Source organism: Lynx canadensis, chromosome X, assembly GCF_007474595.2.
Source record: "Lynx canadensis isolate LIC74 chromosome X, mLynCan4.pri.v2, whole genome shotgun sequence".
Taxonomy (NCBI): Eukaryota; Metazoa; Chordata; class Mammalia; order Carnivora; family Felidae; genus Lynx; species Lynx canadensis.
Window position 1 is genome coordinate 99,487,619 of NC_044321.2, and position 23,220 is coordinate 99,510,838.

Below are 23,220 nucleotides of genomic sequence, written 5' to 3' on the forward strand. Positions count from 1 at the left end.
TGTCATTCAGCTTCCCATTCTCTAAACCCTTAGAGTGCTTACAGTTTATATCACACAACCCAATGCTAGGTTACAGTCTTGTCTAAGGATTCCTGTCTTTTCTCCTCAGCCACATCACACTCCACTCATGGGCAGGGACTATGTGTCTTTTTAGTCCACTTATAATTTCCAAATTTTCAAATGCAGACCAGATTATTTGCTGCTTGAAAAGCTTAACAAAACAGTGGAGCTCAGTGAACGTGGTTCTTTTTCTAACAAGATCTACTGGGAGCATGATGTGGGTCTGACAGAGAGGCTAAAACCAGAGGGAGTCTTATAAGTAGTATAGTGGGTCACTGACACTAATGTCTTATTGGTGACAACATTTAAGCCGTGTGCTCCTGCCACACACGAATATTTTATATGTTCACAGAATAAATGACTAAGATCTATAGTAGAAAGAGAACAATTTGAGCAACTAGAAAAAAAAAAACAAATTAGTTAATAGGTGAGTCTTAAAAAGGAGGTAAAACACAAGGAAATGGAGGCATTTAAAAATATAGCCAGGGGCGCCTGAGTGGCTCAGTTGGTTAAGTGTCTGACTCTTAATCTCAGCTCAGGTCACCATCTCACGGTTCGTGAGATCGAGCCCCATGTTGGGCTTTGTGCTGACAGCATGGACCCTGCTTGGGATTCTCTCTCTCCTCTCTCTCTGCCCCTCCCCCACTCATGTGCATGCTCTCTTTCTCTCTCTCTCTTTCAAAATAAATAAACTTAAAAATACATTATGTATTGTATATGTGTGTGTGTGTGTGTGTGTGTGTGTGTGTGTGTGTGTGTGTATATATCCAGATACCATTTTTGCAACATTGCAATGGTTCCTTAATTCAAAAATCTCAAGCATTTCCAGGAATTAGGAAGATATCAAATTTAGGGCCAATTCAGAAGGCAGTGGTTTTGTTTTTTGTTAATTGACAGTATTTTTTTAATGTTCAAGTAAAGTTGAATAAAGTCATGCTGTTAAAATTAGACCAGGCATACTTGGAAAATAAAATTGGGCCCAGCATTAGTTAAAACAAACAAAATAACAGAACAAGACAAAAATCACAATGAAGACTTTGAAGGTACTAAAGTGTTGATTTGTGGTTTCTCAAAAATTTCAAGCCTAACCGGCTAAAATCAGGAGATTTAAAAGTAGCCCTTCTTCAGTCCACTCTCCCTGGAAATGCCCCCAGTTTTACTCCTCTGGGAAAGGTGGGAGGTGCCTTTTGAGAGACAAGTCCTAGAGAAGGGTTTGGGTAGCAGTAGTCTGCCTACAGTTCTGATTTTACTTTGCTCGAGAGAACACAGAGAAAAGATTATAGAAACCTAAGTAGGTAGTCTTGGCAGAAGCCATTTTGTGATGGGTTTGGCTTGGGGAGGGGCAAAGCAGACCTATCAATCGACCACTATGGTTTCAATTTCCTTGGGTTAGAGATCCTTCCAAAATGAGGAATGATTCCTGAGCTCTAAGGGAAACTATTGCTGTAATCAGCTTTCTTTCCTGAGTAAATACTGGTAAAATTGGGCACCTCCCCACCTTCCTTTTCCCAAAAACCTATTACACAGTCTAACAAGCTTTTTGAAAAACCAAAATGGAATAGCTAGTAAATGAAACTGGAAGAAAAATAGAGCAAATAACATTGGGGTTTCCTGGCCAGGCTTTGATATTTGGGGCTTGAAGATAACCTTACATTTGAGTTATTAAGCCTTTGATTCCTCAGGGAGAAACTTTAAATGGGCCAGGACTCACTCCCAAGGAAACAGCGACTTTCTTTGGGCAACAATAAAGCTGACTCATTCTACTGAGGCTCTTTAATATTGAGGAAGTTCACGGTCAGCTATTCAGGGAACTGCACGTGTGGACACATACTAGAGGTGTTGGTGAGGCTCTACAGCCTTGAATCCAATCAGAGCAGGAAATAATGGCTGAAAGCTGGCCTCAGTAGGACGGGGCCTTAAAGACCCTACTTCAGGGCCAAAGCTGCTGTGTGTTCTGTTACATAGGTACTTGGGACTCACAGGTTGTGAAATATTTTGAATATCACCTCTGTATGAGTGAAAGCCTTATTTAAAACAAACATATCACTTTTAAAACTGGAATTGTCAGGTATAAATTTGCAAGTTACTTTCTACACCCTACTTCTGACTTAAACTTTTTTTAAGTTATGAAATATTTCAAATGGTAGACAGCTCAGAAAACAGTAGTACATGCTGCCTTGCATCGACCACCCAAATTTCACAGACGTTGACATTTGCTTCACAGATCTCTTAAAAAAAAAAAAAAAGGAAATGTTCCAGCTACAGCCAAAACCCCATGTCCTTATCCCTATTCCCCTTTCCCTTCTCTCCCCAGAGGTAACCACTACCCTGCAGTTAGTGTACATTAATTCCCATACGTGTTTCCACACTTTCCATATACGTATGTGTCTACAAATTCTACAGTACTGTTTCTGTGCTTCAAAAATTGATGTAGGAGATGGAGGGTGGTGACGGCTGCACCACCAGGTGAGTATACTGAATGCTTCAGAATTGTTCCCTTAAAAATGGTCTCACGTATTTTACCACTATAATATGGTAATGATATCACACCCTCTATTCTCTGGCAACCTTCTCTATTATTCATGAAACCTTATGCGTTGTGGCCATTAATGTTTTACATGTAGATCCAGTTAATTTATTTTTGCTGTTATACAATATTCTATCATGTGACTAAGCCTCTACTGATGGATTGTTAGGTTGTTTCCAATTTTTCTTACTGTAACGACATCCTAGCACGTGTCTCCTTAGGCACATAGGTACTTGTGACTTTCCATAGCTGTTCCTTCCTTCAAGCTTCCACCAGTAACTCTCTCCAGATATTTTAAATACATGATTGCAATTTTTAAATTTTTAAAACTTAAAAAAATTTTAAATACATGATTGCAATTAAATTAGGGCCATGATATTCAATCAATGTAGTTTGACAGAAAAGAATTTGAATATAGTCAAACAATTTTGCAAGCAAAATGATTATTACTAGCCTTGAAGCCAATCCAGTTAATAACAGTTGTTAGTTTTAAAACTTATTTACTCATCCTCATTCTCATCTTCATACTTTATTCAGTACTTAATCCGTGACAGGAACTGGCTTAACCCAGAGTGTGTCATTTCATCTTCTATAACCCTAGAAGGAAGGTAAGTGCATCATCTCCACTTTACTGATGAGAAAACAGTGACTCAAACATGTTAGTAATAGATTTGAACTCGGTTTTATCTGCCGGGCTCCAAAGTCTCTCGTTTTAAACTACTCTAAACACTTCTGAGTTTTCCAAGTTTCATGGGGCCCAAAGGAGGAAGACACATAGTATGATTCAAGGGTTATTGAAAGCCCTGCCCATCTGCCTTAAAAATATGTTTAGTATAGGAAGGCACAAACGTCAGAGACCCTAAAGAAATATATTGCCAAATATGACCATATAGAATTATAAAACTTCTATATGGTTAAAAAAGGAGAAATTACAAACTTGGAAAATATTTGCTACACATATGAGGGACAAAGGATGCTTCTCTAATTGACAAAACATAAAAAGCAACAGCTCGGTAGAAAAATTGGCAGAGTGAGTTTACTGAAAAAGAACTACAAATGGTCACAACAGATATGAAATGACACTCGACTTCATTTATAATCAAAGAAATACAAATTAAAGCTACATACAGGGTACAAGATACCGTTTCTTACTGATCAGATGGACATACATTAAAAGGTTTAATAAGAGGCGCCTGGGTGGCTCAGTCGGTTGAGTGTCCGACTCTTGATTTCAGCTCAGGTCATGATCTCATGGTTCATGAGTTTGAGCCCCATATTGGGTTGGGGGGCTGTCAGCCTGTCAGTGCAGAGCCCAGTTCGTATCATCTATCTCCTCTCTCTGTCCCTTCCCCGCTTAGGCTCTCTCTCAAAAAATAAATTAAATTCAAAAAAAAGGTTGAGTGATACTCAGAGCAGCTAAAGGTATGGCAAAATGGGCACATTTATACACTGTTGATGTCAATGTGTTCAGTCTTTTGGGAGGACAATTTGGTAATATCTACTATTGCTAGAAATTAACCCTATGTATATATTTACAAAAGTGCTCCCATATATATGAACTATGTTGTTCAGCACAGCACTTTTGTGGTAAAAGATTTTTTAAAAAATGGCAACAACATATCCATCAAGAAGCAAATGGCTTAATCAATTATGGTATACCCATATGTTGTAATATTATATATCTCTTAAAAACAAAGAGGTAGGTATGCACATGCTTTTCTGGAAAGGTCTTCAAGATATTTTATTAAATGAAAGAAGCAGGGTGAAGAGTCATCTACATGGTGCAATTCCTTTCGTGTAAGGGAAAAAAATATAAAGGTCTCAAAGGAATCACGAACTGTTAACACTAGTTACTTTTAAAAGGAGGAACTGAGTTGTGTGCGTTTGTGGTGAAGAAGCCTGGCATTTGCTTTCTGTACCTTTGTATACAGTTCAAACTTTAAAACCATAGACATATATTACTTTTATATTTTTATGTTTAATATCAACAGGACTTAGCTAGATGGTAAGATTACAGGCCATTTTAATTTGTATTCTTTGTACATCTTTTTTTAAATGTTTATTTTTGAGAGAGAGAGACACAGCACGAGCAGGGGAGGGGCAGAGAGAGGGAGAGAGAGAATCCCAAGCTGGCTGCTCACTGTCAGTGCAGAGCCCGATGCAGGGCTTGAACCCACGTACCGTGAGATCATGACCTGAGCCAAAATCAAGAGTTGGATGCTTAACCGATTGAGCCTCCAGGCACCCCTATACTTCTTTTTTTAAAAAATAGTAAATGTAATTAAAATATCTTTTACTACTGGCCTGCCAGGATGCCTTCAAAGATTTCATTTAGGTTTCTTCCTTGACTTACGTTATTAACCCATCCGCAGGTCTCCAGTATCGTGCTCAGATCAGAGTACCCCACTGTCAACCATCAGTACTATGACACCCCTGCTGGAGAGCTGTCATCTATGAAAGCAAAGACACTTGAGTCCTCAGAGATTGGCCATAGGATAGGACCAGTGTGTGTGTGTGTGTGTGTGTGTGTGCGCGCGCGCGTGCATGCACGTGCACATGCATACATGTGTATGTATTTTAAAATAACATGTTTTGTCTCTTGTTGAACTATAAAAATAATACATGATCAGAAAATTAAGAAGAAGAAAATAAAATCACTCAACATTCCTTATGCAGCAATTATTACTGTTAACATTTAGATAAACTTCCTTTTGCAGTTTTTCTCTGTATGTACACGGTACCCCTGTACCCTTACAGAAGTAGCAGCACACAGTTTATACAATTTGCATTCTGAGCTTTCCACCGAATACTACTTTGTGAGTATTTTCTTTACACCTGCCAGGGTGTGCCAAGGTTTGAGGGCTGTGGGAGTGGTCTGTCCCAGGTGCCGACAGTAAGGGGAGTGAATTTTCAGTAGAAACGGTAAAAACAATAATGAAACTGATGAATAGCAGGTCTGTGTTTACTGTCACCATCCATAGGAAATTCTAAACAATGTCACGGATGAAATAAATATCCCTCCTATTGTCCCATCCCCTTTTAGTATACCACTGTGGACTGCCTAGTTCTGATTAGAGGGTGGGAAGAGAACAGGGTGCATTTCTATGCAGGGGAGACAGGTTGAGGGTTGAAGCAAGGGCTCAGAGTTAGCCAGGGGAATCACTGAACCAGGGAATACAGAGGAGACATTTCAAACATGTCCCACTTTATCAGTGTGCTGCTTAGGTTCATCTGGCTTAGATAACTAGAGGATCTGCTTGACTTCAACAACAACAACAACAACAACAACAACAACAACAACAACAAAACAAACCTAGCAGCAGTCTTTCTTATGTGCATATAACTTAAGTCATTAGTGCCTTCAAAACACTGGTCTAAATGCCCTGTGTGGTGCCATCTATGATATTTGGGCTGAAGTGGCCAAAAAAAAAAATGCAATCAACTCATCAATTATAAAAGAAAAATGGGCTTCCTGGCTCCATTTCCAGCTGTGTTTTAGCTCTTGATGATGTTAAAATCGTGGGTTTCCAAAGACATCTGGGTTTGCTGCATGTTGTTGGGAGTTTCACACTCTATACGTGCATCCAGTATTGCTGGAGGACCAATGAAACTAAAAACGTCTTCTGATGACTCCTCTGTTGTGGAGTGAATGTTCTGGATTCCCTGGGAAGTCAACACATTGTAGATTTCAGATTCCTTCGAGAATCAGCAAAGCGTGCTAGGCTCAGCAGGAAAGGACTTCCTCTTTTCTTTGATTTGATAGCTCCGTGCATTAGGTAAACTTGAAATTATTGAGCCATCTTGTATTGATGGTAGAGCAATATGGGGCCATGATCAAAGGTTTAGCTCTAATACAGTTTCATGTTTTAGAATCTCAAAAACAAACATTTTGCACTGAGAGAAATTTCCTAATTAACTTCTGAAGAATTTGTACATTAAAACATCTTACCCTGCTGGAGAAGACTGATAAAGCAAACGTACTACCTTCTGCTGAAGAGAAACTGTATTTAGAAGGAACTTGCAATTCTCATAAAACTTTTAATAGGAAGAAGTGAATCAAATTCCTTAATTACCATTTTATGGTTGGTAAAAGGGCAAATTACATGCCATCCATTTCTAAACTTCTAAATGTCTCTGGTGCTTTTAATTAAAGCTGCCATCTAGAAACTACTAAAGCAATTTTATGCAATTAGTTATTTATAGGTTACCATAATACACCACTCAAAATATGATTTAAGTGATTTGCAGTCTGTTAGTGTGTGATCTCTGCCATTTTTGTTTGGTGGGAGGGGGTTCCTCTTTTTATCAGCTGAGGTGATTCTTAAGTGGACAGAAAAGAAAGATGTGGCACTGAGGGGCTGCGACAAGGAAGCAAAGTTATCTGGGCTAGTGATCTAAATAAAAAGAGGAAGAACCATAATTCCGTGCTATTTGGCTTGATATGTAGGGGTCTAGGCTTCATTTCAGACAATATCGAAGAGGAGAAGTCTATCATTGTTATTTCCCCATCCCCCCCCCCCTTTGCCACCATTCTGCTGGATACCTAGCATCACATTTCCCCACGCCGCCTAGACCAGCTCCCACCTTGGTTTGTCCCCCTTAGGTGATCTCACGTATTCAAACACATCCATCCTGTGCTCTATGCCCTTGAGGCCCCCATAAAGTGTTTTAATGAGGAATTAAGGTTTTGCTCTCCCAGGCAATACCCTGCACTAAGCATGGAAGTTCATATCTGAAGAAAACCCTTATGGAGTGAGTTTAATGGTGAAATGGTAGGCTCCTAAGGGAATTGCTTTGGTTAGGAGGGCCTCCGTGGGCTTCTCAAAATACAACACGTATAGGGAAGCAGCACTAGAATTACCGCATCTCAAGGTTGTGACGGATTAACTAGTCAAATCACATACAATACCTGAATCCCACCCTACCTTGATTCTTGCTTCTTAGACATGATCAAGTCTCAGGCTGTCCTAGAAGGACATGGAAGCTGCCTCCTTCCAAAGTAACTTATTCCATGTTTGGGTGACTACTATAAGACATATTATTATTAGCAACAAAATAGCAAGCCTGATCATAACGGCAGGTGACATTTAATATGTACACACTACATTCTGGGCAGTGCACTTTATGATGCACTTCACATGTATTATTGAACACTGTTGTGTAGGCACTAGTATTCTCACTTCACTGATGAGGAATCCACAGCTCAGGGAATTTAGGTGACTTATTCAAGGTCACACACTTAATGAGCGGTGAATCTGGGATATGCATCTAGTTGTGTTGGACTCCAGAACTTGGGACCTCATTTCTCACAGTATTTGGCCTCTAAAATATTCTTTCTGTGTTTGCTAGAATATTATGCATGCATGAAAATTAAAATAAACGCAGAAGAAAAAGTCATTTAATAATGCATTCGTAGCTTTATAAAACTTAAATGAACTTAATACAGGTTTCTCCGTATTAACCATTGATGTTTCCTGGACCCATTAGCCAAGGCTAAGCATTATGTGCCTTCCTTTTGTCTGACTTCTCCACACCAACAGCTGACGGCTTTAAGATTCTGACAGAATAGGCAGAAAGGTTCTCAAGTTCCAGCTGCTGACGTAACATAAGGTCGAATCTTTTGACCAACATAAGCGGATGCATTAGAACAACTACTAGGAACACATTAAGCTCTCATTCTGGTTGCATATAGGCACTAAGTCCTCTGGTATAGCTACCATAAACTCAGAGATCAAAAACACAGTTTAGGAAAGAAATCTCCAGAAGTGGACATAGCCTGAAATCACTGAGCAATAAAGAACAAATATTTTGCCTGAATTTTAAGGCTTTGTCAAACACATTTTTCTTAAGGCACCTCTGATTCTCAGACAAGGATGTGGGAAGAAAGTCCTCATGGAAAATGCCTTGAAGCCGAGCTGGGAATTTGGCCATGGGTGAGAGAATGCTGATCTTACCCAGAAAGGCTTCTTAACTAATTGGCCCTTCCAGATCTCTCCCATGTACCTTAAAGGCCTATCCTGACTTCTTCATTTTTAGTAGAATAGATCCAATTCTCAGAGGACACTGAGGCTATCAGAATGGAGTACCATCAACTTTCTAGCTCCTCCTACCTACAATTCCTTTCTCTCCTCTTGTTGGTTCATTAGATTACTGTGATTTGACTTCCATCCCTACTGCTACTCAAACCACTTATAGCAGGGTCACCAAGGAACCCCTCATTGCCTAATCCAATGGCTACAAATGTGTAACATTTCACACCTTCTTAAAACAAAGGATTCCTTTGGCTTCCTGGATACCAAGCTCTCTTTGTTCACTTCTTCTGAAGGTTTCTTCTGTCTCCTTCATTAGATTCCCCTCCATTCTGTGTCCTATAGATATCAGTACGCTCTAGGATTTCTCTGCCCCAGCCTTACTCTGGTGCATGTACAACCTTGCCCCCAAAACAATGTATCAAAAATGCATGCACTGGATGATTACGTCACTCTCTCACTTCAAATCCTTTGCCCACAGGATAAAATCAAAACTTCCTATTCATGCTCCTGCTCTTCCTATTACCCGTGGATATTTTTACTTCAACAATACTGATTTATTTGTAGTTTCTTACATATACCATTCATTTTGCTCATGTTGTGGCTTGCCTGCCTGGAATTTTGGTGAGGGCTGGCCTTAGTGTCAATCCAGATGTTTATGCCACCATGATGGATCATGTACTAAAGGAATTTAGGAAAAATATTACTGCTCTCCATTGCATAGGAGAACCAAAGGAACATTCTTGTACCTGTTCGTTCACTATATCCTGTCCCTCATAGACCCTGGTGACATCAGCAAGATGTTACCACTTAGAGTTTTAGCATTTTCCCATTAGCCCCGAATTTAGAATATCCTGTAGCTGCTGGGGGAATCAGTAGAGCTTCAGGATGTACCTGCGACATGTCTGTGTAGGGACAAAACCAGATAATTTTATCTAGACTTTCTCATACCCAGATTTCTTAATTGTTAATAAAGTTAAAGTGACTCCTGTATGATTAGTGTCATGAATACCCTGAAAGCACTTCTGGAAGCTGCTAAGATTTAAGGATCATTTCCCTCCTAGGGAATGTTCAGGAGCTGTTTGCACTCATCTGGATATTGCCGAAACCCCGCTGAGTTCTGAGGTCAGTTTGCTTAAAGATGCACATGGAAACAGAGATAGAATCCATGGTGAGGTCCAAGAGAACCAAATTAAGTCATCGATTAATGTCATCATGTCCAGCCACTCCTTCACCCTCTGTATCTACTTAAGAAAATAATTGTATTCAGCTTGTCACAAATTTTATTTTATATTTCCACCTAGTACCATTTCACATTCTGCTTAAGTACTTGGTCATCTATTACATGACTCATTAGTTTGAGTTCTCTGTAGAATTAAAGAAAGTTGCAGTAAAAATAATAAATGGAACCGAAGTTTCAACTACATCATCCATGCATGTTTTAAAAGCATCTTTCAAAGTCAATTCAAACTTATATACAATGCCAGGGATTAGCATGCCATCAGCCTCTTTGCTAAACTTTTTCCCTTGCCCCATTACACTGAAGTATTGATGAGCAAAATGGCAAATGTTTCTCTTTATTGGGATTCAACTCAAAGTGCATAAAACTGGATCAGATAAAGACTTATTCCCAGGAGAAGTACCCAGGGGCTATCTTATATGAAATTCTATTCAGGGAGACTTTCATTTTTCCTTTAAATAAAATTTGTAGTTACCAGGTGTAATCAAGAAATTTAATAAAGTTAAGGTTTCCTGCCTCCATCCCTAAAGAACAAGTTGGTGAAGTTCTTAACTGCAGAATCTTCCAAAGAGATGTAACAAGGTTTCCTGAAGATTTCCTTGAATAATTACTTTTATAGGGTATGTAAATGCTGTGTGGTGCACTATGAGTGCAACACTAGGCCAGAAAAAAACCCAGAGAAATAGTTTTAATAGGAAAAGGAAACTAGACTAAAAGTCATTTATCTTGCAAATAAAAACATTTTATTCCTTTTGACTATGTATGTGTCATTAGGTTAAGAAGCATCTTCCAATATTTCCTACCCTCCCAGGGAAGCCAAAAGAGATCATGAATTTTAGCTGGAAGACAGGCAGTGAGATATAGTGGAGGCATCACAGGCTTCTTTTTTTCCGTCATGGTTTTGAATTCCAGTGTTATCTGTAAACTGTGAACTTGGGCAAATTTCTTAACCTATCCGAGTCTCTGTTTCCTTATCTATAACACTGGGGGTAATGTGATTTAGCCTGTACATCATTGTGAAGACTAGAGATTGTAAAATATATGGCACAATCTAAGTTATAGTTATGGCTATTTCAATGCATTAGAGATGGGAGGGAGATCATCCCACGCCCTCAAGCTTACAGTTGAGGCATCTCAGCACCCAGTGTTTAAATGACTAGTCCAGTGTAACAGAACTAGTCAACGGCATCATCAGGTCTATTTTAGTGTTCAGGGAAATGAAACCACAGCGAGGCCCAGTGACTTACACAGGGTCATCCAGAGAAACACTGGCATTACATAGATTGAACAAGAAAGTGTAGCTTCCCTAACCTGGCATTCGTCACAGTTTGCTGCCATTTCTCGGAAAAAAAAAAAAAAAATTCCCATGGCTTGTGACCTTTTACCTTTTGCTGACTGGTTTTTAATCCCATTTCATAATTTATTCCGACGTTAGGACGAATGATCTCAAAAGCAAATTTCATTTCATCTTATTTTTAGAATAGATTCAGAAAATAAATGAGCTGTCTTGCAGATTAACATTTATTTGACTTACCTTGCATAATTAAGGACATGTTGGAGAGCCTGCCTATAATTGCAATATGTTGCTTGTTAAAGTCTTAGAGCAAGCTCTCTTTCCTAACCTAGAAATTGTACTCCCTAGATGTACATTTCCATTTTCTACTGATCTACAGCTTTTCTTTATTAGCTTCTAGGTAGAGAGAAAAATCAAACTTCTCCTTAAAGAAATCCATGAAACATCTGCTGTCTTCTATGGGGGAAGGAAGAAGGAGCTGAGGTGCATGGTAGTTATAAAGAAAAAAACAAACAAATTGGTCTTTCTTGAGAGATAAAGAACCTGCAGGAGAACCTCAAAGACATCATTAGCAATTAGCAATACTCTCCCCTCAATTTGCACACTGTGCTTTAATGACTTCTTGCATGATTTTTCCTTCTTCTACAGAAGTCTATGAAATTGCCCTGCAGCATTCCATATAATGAGAATCTCACTTCTGATTCACTGCCAATGGTGAGTGCTGTCTATATTCGACAAAGAGATAGGTGCCCCAGCTAGGCATCTAAGTGTCCCGACCAGCAATTTCAAGAGCAACTGATGTCTGGACACAGGTTCTGCCATCTGAGTGATTTTGAAGATCTCTAACAGGGTCTTCAGATACTGTTAACACGGCTGAAGAAGACATGGTGGATACTTAGTGTGAGCCACACAGTCCCCTCCTTTCAATATCCTCATTCACTCACTGGATCAGAGCAGATGTTGTCAACATCAGCTTCAGTATGTTAGGTGAAAGCTGTCTCCGATGGATTAGACATTTAGCTCTCTGAAGCCTGAGCCAGATGTTCTTAGGGCCACTGCCCGCTTTGGGATGAATAAAGTGTACTGGATTATTATAAAGGCCACTCTTGGATAGAAAGACAAGTAAATCAAGCCAAAGAAAAATGTACTACTAGCTACAAGAAGAAGAAAAACTTAGTTTAATATTATCTTTAATAGATATATAAATTTTGGCACTCTCATTACTGATGCTTTAAGAGTTCATGTAAATCTTGTTCATCAGGACTCTATTATTGCTGCTTTCCAAGCAAAGAAAAAAAAAAAAACCCTGCAGTGAACCAATTATTTGTTCTATTTGAAAAAGCTGAGATATTCATCCTTTATGTGGCAGGTTGAATGTGGTAGGTGAGATGAGTGGTTTTTATTCAAGCAGCAACTCAGGAGGATGTCAATTTCAGGCACAATACAAGCTTGATTCCTCCCTGTTTCTTATGCAGAAATCCTTATAATATCTGCATGAGTCTTAAACCTGTGTAAAAGGTGGGACCCAGCCTGATATATTTCCTTGAAAGATGAGCTGATTATATGTTGCACCTGAGTTATGCATTCACTCATCAAGTATTTATTGTGGACCTACTATGTGTAAGGAATGAGAGCTGGCACAAGAGAAGAAAGAAATATTTTAAAAACACTTTACCATGATATTTGGGTGGGGGGCTTATATTCCCTTTGAGAAAAAAAGGCCATATTCTTAAAGCACAACTGAAATTCCTTTTAGGAATATTTGGTATAGATAAGAGCTACCTAACTGATCAATTACACGACGAGCACATATGTGGATCCCACACTGTATAAGACATTGCTGAGGAAGTGGGGAAGATGCAAAAAAAAAAATTAGATGTAGTTTCTCAGCTCTAGTAGTTTACCTCGGTAGTAAAAACTTCCTCTTCGAGAAAGAACTAGAAAGTAAAAGAAGGCAAAATATAATCAAGTGGTAATTGGGTAGTGTAGACACTGTTAGAAAAATTCAGATTTAATGGGCTAGGGTTAGCCAGAGAGGCTTTATGAAAGACATCGGACTTGAATATGGCCTTGAAAAAAAGGGAAGGCTTTAAACTCTGATTATAGTTGGAATTTAATCCCCATATGGCAAATGTCAAATGGCTAAAGAGTAACCTCTTAAAATTTGAAATAATAAGCGACCATCTAACAAATGAAACACATTGACCTCACTATATTTTTTGGCATGGAAAGATGTTCATAATATATTAAGTGTGTGAAAAGAAGATTATAGAACAGCATTCTATACAATGAATCTATTACTAGAAAATAAAATATGCATTTTCTATGATATGCCTAGAAAAAAGTCTAGAAGGATATATGCGTGCACGCGCGCACACACACACACACACACACACACACACACCATTGTGGAGAAGGAACAGAGAATAATGATTAAATAATTAAGGAGATCGGATGGATGATATAGGGTAACAGATTTAAAGGTGACTATCCTTCAGCTTAGTGGCCTAAGATGGAAATATGATCCAAGTCTATAAAATCATGATGCTGATTGAGAGAACGCAGATTTATTCACAAGTCTCAGGCAACAGAATTGAGGATTGGCTTTGGAAGACTGAGAAGTAAATTTAGGACAAACAAAAGTAAGGCCGAACTCCCACAGAAGGCAAAAAAAAAAAAAAAAAAAAAAAAAAAAAAAAAAAAAAAAGAAAAGAGAAATGAAAAAAACTGGAATTTGCTACCCTAGGGAGGACATAAAGTGAAGGTACAAATAGCTTCAAGAATGATTTAGATAAAGTAATGGAAGAAAGGTTCATTAATTCTTAGTTAAGCAAGAGCCAGGAATGTCCAGACTGTGAGATATTCAAGGTATTTCACAGGGGTAGAAAGAAGGTGAGCACAGACCTGATCCCAACCAGGACAGGCCAGGAGTTAACCCTTCAGTTTCTGGACTGCTGGGAATTTCCAGGAAGTAGTCTCTGGGGAGAGGGTGGGTGTACAGGAGGCACTCAGAGGGCTCTGGGAAATAATTATTTATCAACCAGAAAAGAAGCATTTCAACATTTTAGTAACACTAATGACAATACGAATGCTTATTAGCTAAAAATTAGTCCTGACCATGCCTGTCTTCTGGGATGGACTTCAGAGACCATATGTGTCAGAGGCAATGTTGAGATAGATGGACTATAGTATGGCAACAGTCTTAGGATTTTGTGAGATCAAATGAAATTGTTAGATGAACAAAGGATTTTTTTTTTTTTTTACCTCGAGGGCTGTTCAGTGACGCTTCCGATGCTCTCCCGCCATCTCCACAGTGACTCTGGTCAAAGGGAAGGCACTGATCACCTGTCCCCGCCACCACTTCAAAATTCTTGGAAAGATCTTTTGTTTCCACAAGAGATTTTAACTTGTAGACTTTTCGAGTGTTGGTGTCTGATAGATAAAGTGATTCAGACACAGGGTCCATAGCCAGGTAGTATTTATGGGCAGGACTTGTGCTAAGGAAGAGAAAAGTAAAGTTATTCAAAGTAGTTTGTTCACTATACATCCCCTGGGGTCTGCCTTTTGTCACAGATGGAAAATTCTCTTAGGAGATGGCAAAAAAAAAAAAAAAAGACCCGAAACGGATCTTTCTCATGTACTGAGGGGATGGATGCTACTTTGTTTTTCTAGTAATGGGTCTGAGTATTTAACACCTCAGTGTGTACTGCCAACCTGTAATGAAGCTGGTATTTCAATACCATCTACATGGGGGGCAGAGAAAGAAGCAGAAGAGAGAAAATCCCAGGAAATGATTTTTGCCATCAATGTCTTTCATACCGGTTCTCCAATTACCTACTAGATGACTGCCCGGATGGCTCACAGTCACCTCAAACTCAACAAATCCCAAACAGAAGTTCTTGTCTTCCTGCCTTCCCCATCCTTCAGAATCTTACTTCTTCTCCAGGGTTCCTGCCTCACTGGGGGCCCCGCCAGCCTCCAGGCTCCTGTTGTAAACTGAAAGGCAGGTACAAAGATGGAGGAGTCTGGTGTGGGGGGGGCTGTGCTAGAGATAACATTCCCAAACTTTTCCATTCCGAGCTTCCATTTTTTAGCTGACCACCACACTTTTCTAATCCATTTTGTCTTATTTCAGGGCATAACAGAACTGATTATATATGACCTTTTTTTTTTTTTTCAGTTATAATCACAATCAGCCATACCTTTTAAAGGTGACACTAAAGTTACCTTGATCAGATTTTGGTATTCCTGAAACTCTTCAATTACATATTCGCATGGAATCTCTTGTGACATTTTTATCTGCATACATGGCTGAGCTCATTAATTAATTTTGATTCTTCCTAATCCCATTTTTTTATGGCTGTAGCAACATTGGTTTGAGGGATATTTTCCTTGATCCTAACGTTTGTTGGACCCCATCTTTAAGAACGTTAAAAGCTTTTTAACATTCCTTGGGGTGGTATGCAAGCCTTTCTGCACTTAGTAAATCCTCACACGCCTTTTAAGGCTTTACTCAGGCATCATTTCCTGAAGAAAGCCTTCCCTAAATCTCCAGTCTGGGTTATCTGCATTGCACTTACCTCTATTCTGGAGATTACATATCGTATTAATTTTTGTATCTGTATCCCCCAATAAACCATGTGAGCTTGGAGGAAAGCAACCTGTCTTATCTCTGATGTGCTCACAGCCCAGAACTCTGCCCCACACCCAGCTGTCTAAGCCAGGTGCCATTCTTTACTCCTCCTGTCATTCTCCACATCCAGTAAAACATCCTGCGTTTAAAAATTCTACCTCCTAAACTCTTCTCCAATCTGCCCACTTCTCTTCATCTCCACGGTCATTACTCTAAGCCTCTCGTATCTTCTCTGAACTCTTTGCTTAGTACCATTTCTGTATGATGTGGTTGTTCATTAATTAAGAAGTATTTACTAAGTACACTAATGTGCCTTGGAACTGTGCTATCGTCTGGAGACCTACTTGTGTGCATGATACAGTCCCTTTCATTGTGAAATTCATGGTCCAAGGGGGGAGTCAGATCGGTAAACCGGGAATGACTGTCAAGTGCGGCAACAGAAGTAAAGGGGGAAAGACGTGAGCAGAGAAAAGGTACGTGTGACCTAGCAGCACCTATCACATTCTATTAGCATTATTTTTATAGATAAACTGAAGTCCATACTTGATTCAGATTTCCTTAGTTTTTATCTAATGCCTTTTTGTGTGTTCCAGCATTCCATCTAGGATACCAAATCATATATAGTCATCATGTCTCCTTAGGCTCCTCTGGGCTGTGACAGTTTCTCAGACTTTCCTTGTTTCTGATAACCTTAACAGTTTTAAGGAGTATTGGCCAGGTATGTTGTAGGATGTCCTCTACTGGAATGTGTCTAATGTTTTTCTCCTGGTTAGACAGGGGTTATGGGTTTGGGGGACGAAGACCATAGGGGTAAAGTGCCATTCGCATGACTTGTGACTGTTGATGTTGACCTTGATCACCTGGCTGAGGTAGTGTAAAATTATTCTTTCTCTTCCACTTTCCATACTGTGCTCTTTGGAAGGAAGTCACTCTGTGAAGGCAACACTTGAGGGGTAGGGAGTTATACTCCACCTCCTTGAAGGTGAAGTGTCTACATAAATGATTTGAAATTCTTCTGCACGAGAGCTTGATCTCTTCTCCTCTATTATGGATTCAACCGTTAATTTATATCAGTAGGGACACATGGATATTTGTTTCATACCGTGCATGAAAACTCCATGCTACTTTATTTTGTTGCTCAAATTGTTATGGCATTGGCCATTGTGAACTCTTCCTGTTGTCTCATGAGACCCTTTGACATATGTCCGTCAGTGTGGAGGAGTGTTTGTTTCTTGTGCTGTTTTAGCCTTTCTTTACCTTTTGGCACTACAAGATGCTCCAGGCTCATCTTTTATAGTCCCTTCCCCAGCACTGGAATCAATCATTTTGCTAAAGACCCTGGGTTCCTTCTATCGGAGAATGGTACTGGAAACCAAGATGTGAGTGCTGGGTGTAAGCACTATTTTTTTCACATCTCTTTTTCCAACTACACTGTAAGCTCTTTACAGGCAGGAACCATATTCATCCCTCTGTCTTCTGTGCCAACAGAGTGTCTGACGGGACTGATGTTCAGTTACTGCTGAACTAAAGTGTAGGACATGAAACTAACTAAAACATGCAAGTGTTCAGGTCTTGGCCACTTAGCCCAGCAAAATGGCAGGGAAAGGGCCATCAGAGTAATTAAGTTGCCCTTAAGGACTGGTACATTCCTGATTGTATTCGTAATTATATTTGCCCTCTAAGCATATTTATGTATGTTAATGATGGTAAAGGCTAGCAAATACTGATTTGAGACCCAGTTTATAGTTTTAATTGGAAAAAAATCAGATCCATTAGGAATACTTGATTTTTTTCTACTTACCTTCACTTCATCAAATAAGAGAATTCAGTAGATTCCAGGGACATCTTCCACCCTGGAACCACCATGACAGCTGCTGTAAATAAACTGTAAAGGGCCCCAACAGACTCCAGAATTGGTTTGGCAGTCATATCAGACAAGGCATCTCTGTAGCAAAGACTGCTTAAATAGGGGTTTGAGTAAAAGTTTTTACATATTTAGTTGAATGTTTGCCTTCAGAATAAAATTTCCTCAGTGCCCTTAGATCTTCCTAGGATAAAAAGGGGGTCGTAACCCTTCCTGAAACAGCCTTCAATATTTTGGTAGCCAGTTTGTGGAAGTTTCAACTGAGCCAGATTAATCATGTTTTGTTTAGGAAAAGTCCATAGGCTGTTTTTCCAAGAGAAATGTTATTCGCATAAAAGCACTTTGGAATGCATTACATTCATTTATTATTGAATATCCCCAATGTGCCTGTGAGGGAAGTTAAAATTATCATTCTCCTCCAATCTCAGCTGGGGAAACCCAGACCCAGAGAGGGCTTGCTCAGGGTCACTAACAAGCCTATGCTCTGACCAAGACTAGATTAGATCACACGTGACTGTGTGTACAAAGTGCCTTCAGAATACTTTAGTTCTGAAGGTGGTAAAAAAAAAAAAATCTGTGCTCCTGTCTTCCTCTAACTGAGCAACATATCCTGTTTTGCTCAGCTAGGCTGTTCTAAAATTTTGTGCACTGGCCTTTAGAAAATGGAATAGCCCAACACACAAAATTCAAATCTGATTAATGTTATTTTCTTGACAGGCAACAGTCAGGGAGGTCTCCTATATAGATATGTAATTTCTTGCCATTTCATGCCATTTCCCAAGTGCACTTCAGCTCTTTTTAGATTGGTTTCTTTCCACTTTCTAAAAACATGCCATACCTGAGAAAGAAAACCACTGGACTACATTCCAATTTGTTCTAATCCCTTGTGTCTACGTGCATATTGCAATTTGAGATACGTGGAGATTTCTTTTATGACTTCAGCGTTAGACTTATTGTCACCTTCTGGTTAGTGTTACATTCGAGCAATGCCCTTCAACTTGGCAAAGATCATTTCATTCATGCTAGTTAAAATCGCAGATTGTTAAATGGGCAATTAATGCTTATAATTAATACTGTGCAACGCTTTACTAGTAAGCAATTTGACAACCAACTTAATTTGCTTAAAGAATCAGTTATGCCAAAGTAGCAAGGCTATCTTGTGCACTGGCATTTAGGAAGTGGCATCTCCCAAACGAAACCCAAATTAAAAACCCTATCAGTGCCATTTTGATGACAATTGGCATTCGGAAGTGAACAAATTCAATTTTCTCCTTTGCAATTTCAGGTAATTTAGAACAGTTCTGACAAGTGTAATGCATAAACAAATTGAAGAGAAATATTCATTATGATTAATTTCAGAGCTACGTGCCATTGTCGGTAAATGGTTGGTTTAAAGTTTTTCTATTATTTCTTTTTGGTGGGAAGAAATAGAAATCATGAGGTCACATAAAAGGAGAAAAGAAAAATCTTATTCAAGAAGGTCATCATGGTCACTGTCTCTTAATACACTTGTCAACTATATTTCTGGATCTGGGAAGATTGCTGTATTACCTCTCTTTCTACCTGCAACTTGAAAACATTGAATCTGTTTGAACTTACAGACTCATTTGTGATATCACCTAAGGAAAACATAATGAGACTTAAGGCTTGCTTCCCCATGAAGTACTGAATTGACAGTTCTCACTTATCTTGCTTTCTTTTCGATAGGGTCTGATCCTCCAGCAAATTCCCACTTAACGGAGCTCTCTTCTTTTGTAAGACTCTTACCTGAATCATAACTTCTAAATTCACTTTCACATCATTCCTTTAACCTCACTTGAAAAGTAAAATCTCCCTGTTAGCACATTATTACGAGGTGGCCTCTTAGGCAAGAAGGGGCATTAGGTAGCTGCCCACGTGATTTACTCACCTATGTCTGGTATCTCTGTTTCTAGGGTGCACAAGGTTATCCATGAGTGGCAAGTAAAAACAAATAGAGAGTCGTCAGTATCATTCAACAAGCCAAATCTAAGCAGACACACCTATTCCTAACCCAGTTTGTGGCTATTAGAGACTCCATAGGGATCATTTCATCAGATGTGCAAGGCAAAGCCTTCCTGGCTTCTCCTCTTAAGATGGTGTCAAGGCGAAGGAAGAGCCTGCTTGGTGGGTGGGCAAAGCTCTAAGGCAGTTTTTTCTCCCTGGACCATCTTCACCAGAATCACTTGGGTTCTTCCTGCATGTGCAGTTTCCTGGGCTTCTCCCCACTTGTACTGAATTAGAACCTCGTGGTGGACATGGGGCCTGGGCATTTCATTTTTAACAGACTCAGCTGGCGATTCTGATGCAGGGAAAGGTTTAAGAACCACTGGGCTAGCCTTTGAAGAAGCAGCCACTGCAAAGGGTCAGACCACTGCAGCCTCTGTTCTGAAAGCTACTTTGCCAAAATGGCAAATCAAGCCTTGTGTGCAATGGGCTTCCCAGATCTAGCCCAAAGCCACTTATATGATCTCAGAGATAAGACAGGGACATCTCTTGTGTACGTTAGCACATTACTTAGCAATATTAAAAGACCTGACAAATTAAAAGCGGAGAAGTTTTCTCTTAGACCGTGGCAGAACTGCTGCATCAAAATAGCATCACTAAAACATCATGTACATCAGCTACTAGGGCCTCGTGTCTTCCAATTATCTATACTCCAGCAGGGCAAGCGGGGTAGGCAAAACAGATCTGTCAGGTCAGAAGAAGCAAAACACTTTGGGAGACCCTTACTGGTAAGCCCCTTGGCACATGGTGCTGCCTAGGGTATTTCACTCCGGGACCTGGGATGAGCCTTCTCGCACAGGGGACGCGGTCTGTGTACAGGCCTGACTTTGGGTCACATCTGCCCAGAATTAAAAGGCTATAATCATCTGTGAAACACGGTCATTTTAATTTTAAAATCCTTTTAAACCTGGACCTTCATGTCATCTTAAAAAACATGAAGGTAACACATCTTTTTATCTAAACTAGAAAATGTTCTTATTCTTTGCAATGTCAGGAAAGTGGGGAAGATACAAAATGATTTCATCTGAAGCTATCTGCTCCTACTGATTCAACTCTTTTCAAAGAAAATCTTTCTGGGAATTTCACTGGTTGGGCCACAGGTCAGGATGCACTGACTTTTCTGTTTCCCTGGCCCACCTCAAAAGGGTAGGTATCCTGTGGGTTGACACAAAAGGTCAACAGGGAAGGATGGAGCTCTGATTAGAAACCCGGCCTCGGGCATTTGGACCTCTTTGAGTTTCTTTGTCTCCAGACACTCGCTTGTTTCTGTGGCCTCTAAACGAGCAGGTGAGTGTGCTTGAGGCCGGCTCTAATCACTTCCTGAAGGAAGTCGAGTTGTGAAAGGACTAGAAGGACCTCATTAAAACATGGCTTCATTGACAACAGATTCTCATGGTACAGAACCACTTGTGTGGCTACAAAGCGTTTTGCAATGGTGATGGCAAGGGGTGGGGAGGAGAGTGGTTTGACTTTCTTGCAGCTGCTTCTGATCCTGCCAATAATGTCACTGTGAACGTGGAAAGCTGTCGTGTATTATGAAGAGCAGCGTCTCTCATTAACATCCCAGAAGGAGGAAGTGAAAATGATGGAATTTATTTCCAGCGTGTGACCTTGTTCTGTCTCGGGATTACTTTCAGTTAAGGATTTAGGATGGAGCTCCCACCAAAGTCAGTTTGCTGTGTAGCTAGCAACCGATGGCATGCTGAGGTGCCAGTGTGAGCTCTTCGCAAGTGCCCGGGCCCATCAGTGGGCACTGCCGCCTGGCAACTGACTGCCTTGAAGCTTGCCACGGGTTAGGAGGAGGAGAAAGGCGTAGAACTGCCATATCTTTTTGGACCAAGAAATGCTCCCGAGGGTAGGGTCTGTAACTTGATCTTGGATTTTCTCAGGACCGAGATGATTAAAAGGGCCATCTCTTCTTTTTTAATTAAAAAAAAGTTATTGAGATATAATTCACATACCATAAAATTCACCCTTCTAAAAAGTACAATTCAGCAGTTTCTAGTAAACTCAGAGAGTTGTGCCACCATTGCCATCATCCATTCCCAGAACGTTTTCATCACCTCAGGGAGAAAGCCCGTACCCGTTAGCAGTCGATCCCTATTCCCGCCCTGCCCCAGGCCCAGGCTTTCTGTCTAATTTGCTTCCCATCTCTGTGGACTTGCCTATTCTGGGTGGTTCACATAAATGGACCCAGAGCATGTGCCTTTTTGTGTCTGGCTTCTTTCACTTTAGCATAACGTTCGACCTCTTCTTTTTGTACATTAGTGAGGTGGGAGATGGAGAAAGAGAGACTATGCCAACTTGGGAGTTCCTGTCTACTGACCTGGCATCATGGGTTTGCCCGGCCTGCTTTGTGGTGGTTGTAGCACTTTCCTTGTTTTTCATGCTATTCTCAGCTTCTTCCCTTACACTTAGCCAGAAATATTTGATGTCGAAAAGTGGACTTCCCTCCCTGCTCATGTTTCTGTGGTATCCTTCCTTTGAAGACTGAGTTCCCACTCCTGCCGTTTACTGACTTCTTAGAGCTTCCAACTCCAGCAACCCTCACCTCCCTCGCGCTCTGGCTCTGTCCCTTGCCCTTATCACATCTTACCTGTCGTGTGTTTTAGGGCCCCGCTTTCAGCTAGCAGCTCCTTGGAAACCAATCCGACCAATGAATCCATGCCCAAGGGCTAATGATGATTTTCGCTTGGTCATTCTAACAGAGGTTCTTGGGTCGGGGACTCTTAGAGATGCAGTGCCTCACCTCAAAGGACCACATTTCTTAGAGAGGGAATTTGGGCACCATGGAAGGGCAGCGAAGATGTTGCTGGGTGCAGTGGAGGGAGCCTACCGCTAATACACAAGTTCACCCTGGAGAGGTAACCACCTATTTCATCCACATGGAGTGTCTCTCTATTTGTTGCTCCAGTGCTTCTGCCAAAGGGATGGGTCTTAGTCATTTCTCAGATATTTTCAGAGCTCTCAAAGCCCAGGTTCCATTTGTTCCTTCAGCAGAGTGCTCTACAAGTTCTGCTGCCCCTCTGCATGCTACCCGCCCCTAAATGGGTGCTATTCCAGTTCTACTCAATCCCTAGTCAGTGACAGGAGTCAAGTTCAGGACAATGGAGGAAATACTAACCAGTCACTGTAAAATAAACAGTAAAATCTCAAGAGAAATTTTCATGTCACAGTGACACTTGTTGAGTCCAAATTGTCAAGGTACCAGGAAGCATTTGTCAGGCTCTTATTTTCTTCTTTCTTTCATTTTAAGGGAAGGACAAAATAAAGATCTGGAGAATATCAGCATCTTGAACAATAACAGCATGAGGTTTTTATAAAGAATAAATCATACCCAGTCATGCTTAACAGGTTTTCTAATAGAGTTGTGAAATTAGAAGATGAGAGGGGAGCAAGGGGGATATTCATATTTGAATTCTTGCAAAGCACTTGATATGGTGCCTCCTAGTTTTACTCATGTAATTATCTGTTAGTTTTAGAAAACTGAAAAGTAGCCCTGAGGCCATAATCCAAGGAAAAAGAAAAGAAGTCACAATCGGTGAGAA

The 23,220-nt window shown here is 40.2% G+C and overlaps 1 protein-coding gene across 1 annotated transcript in view; it reads right to left on the bottom strand.

Moving 5' to 3' along the window:
• TENM1 (teneurin transmembrane protein 1) overlaps positions 1–23,220 on the bottom strand; it is a 556,826-nt gene that overhangs the window by 87,030 nt on the left and 446,576 nt on the right. Inside the window, exons 21-22 of the mRNA XM_032592148.1 lie at positions 19,557–19,577; positions 14,415–14,647 (exon numbers count right to left, since the gene is read on the bottom strand). Of these exons, the coding sequence (XP_032448039.1) occupies positions 14,415–14,647; positions 19,557–19,577 (254 nt within the window). The remainder of the gene's footprint in view (positions 1–14,414; positions 14,648–19,556; positions 19,578–23,220) is intronic.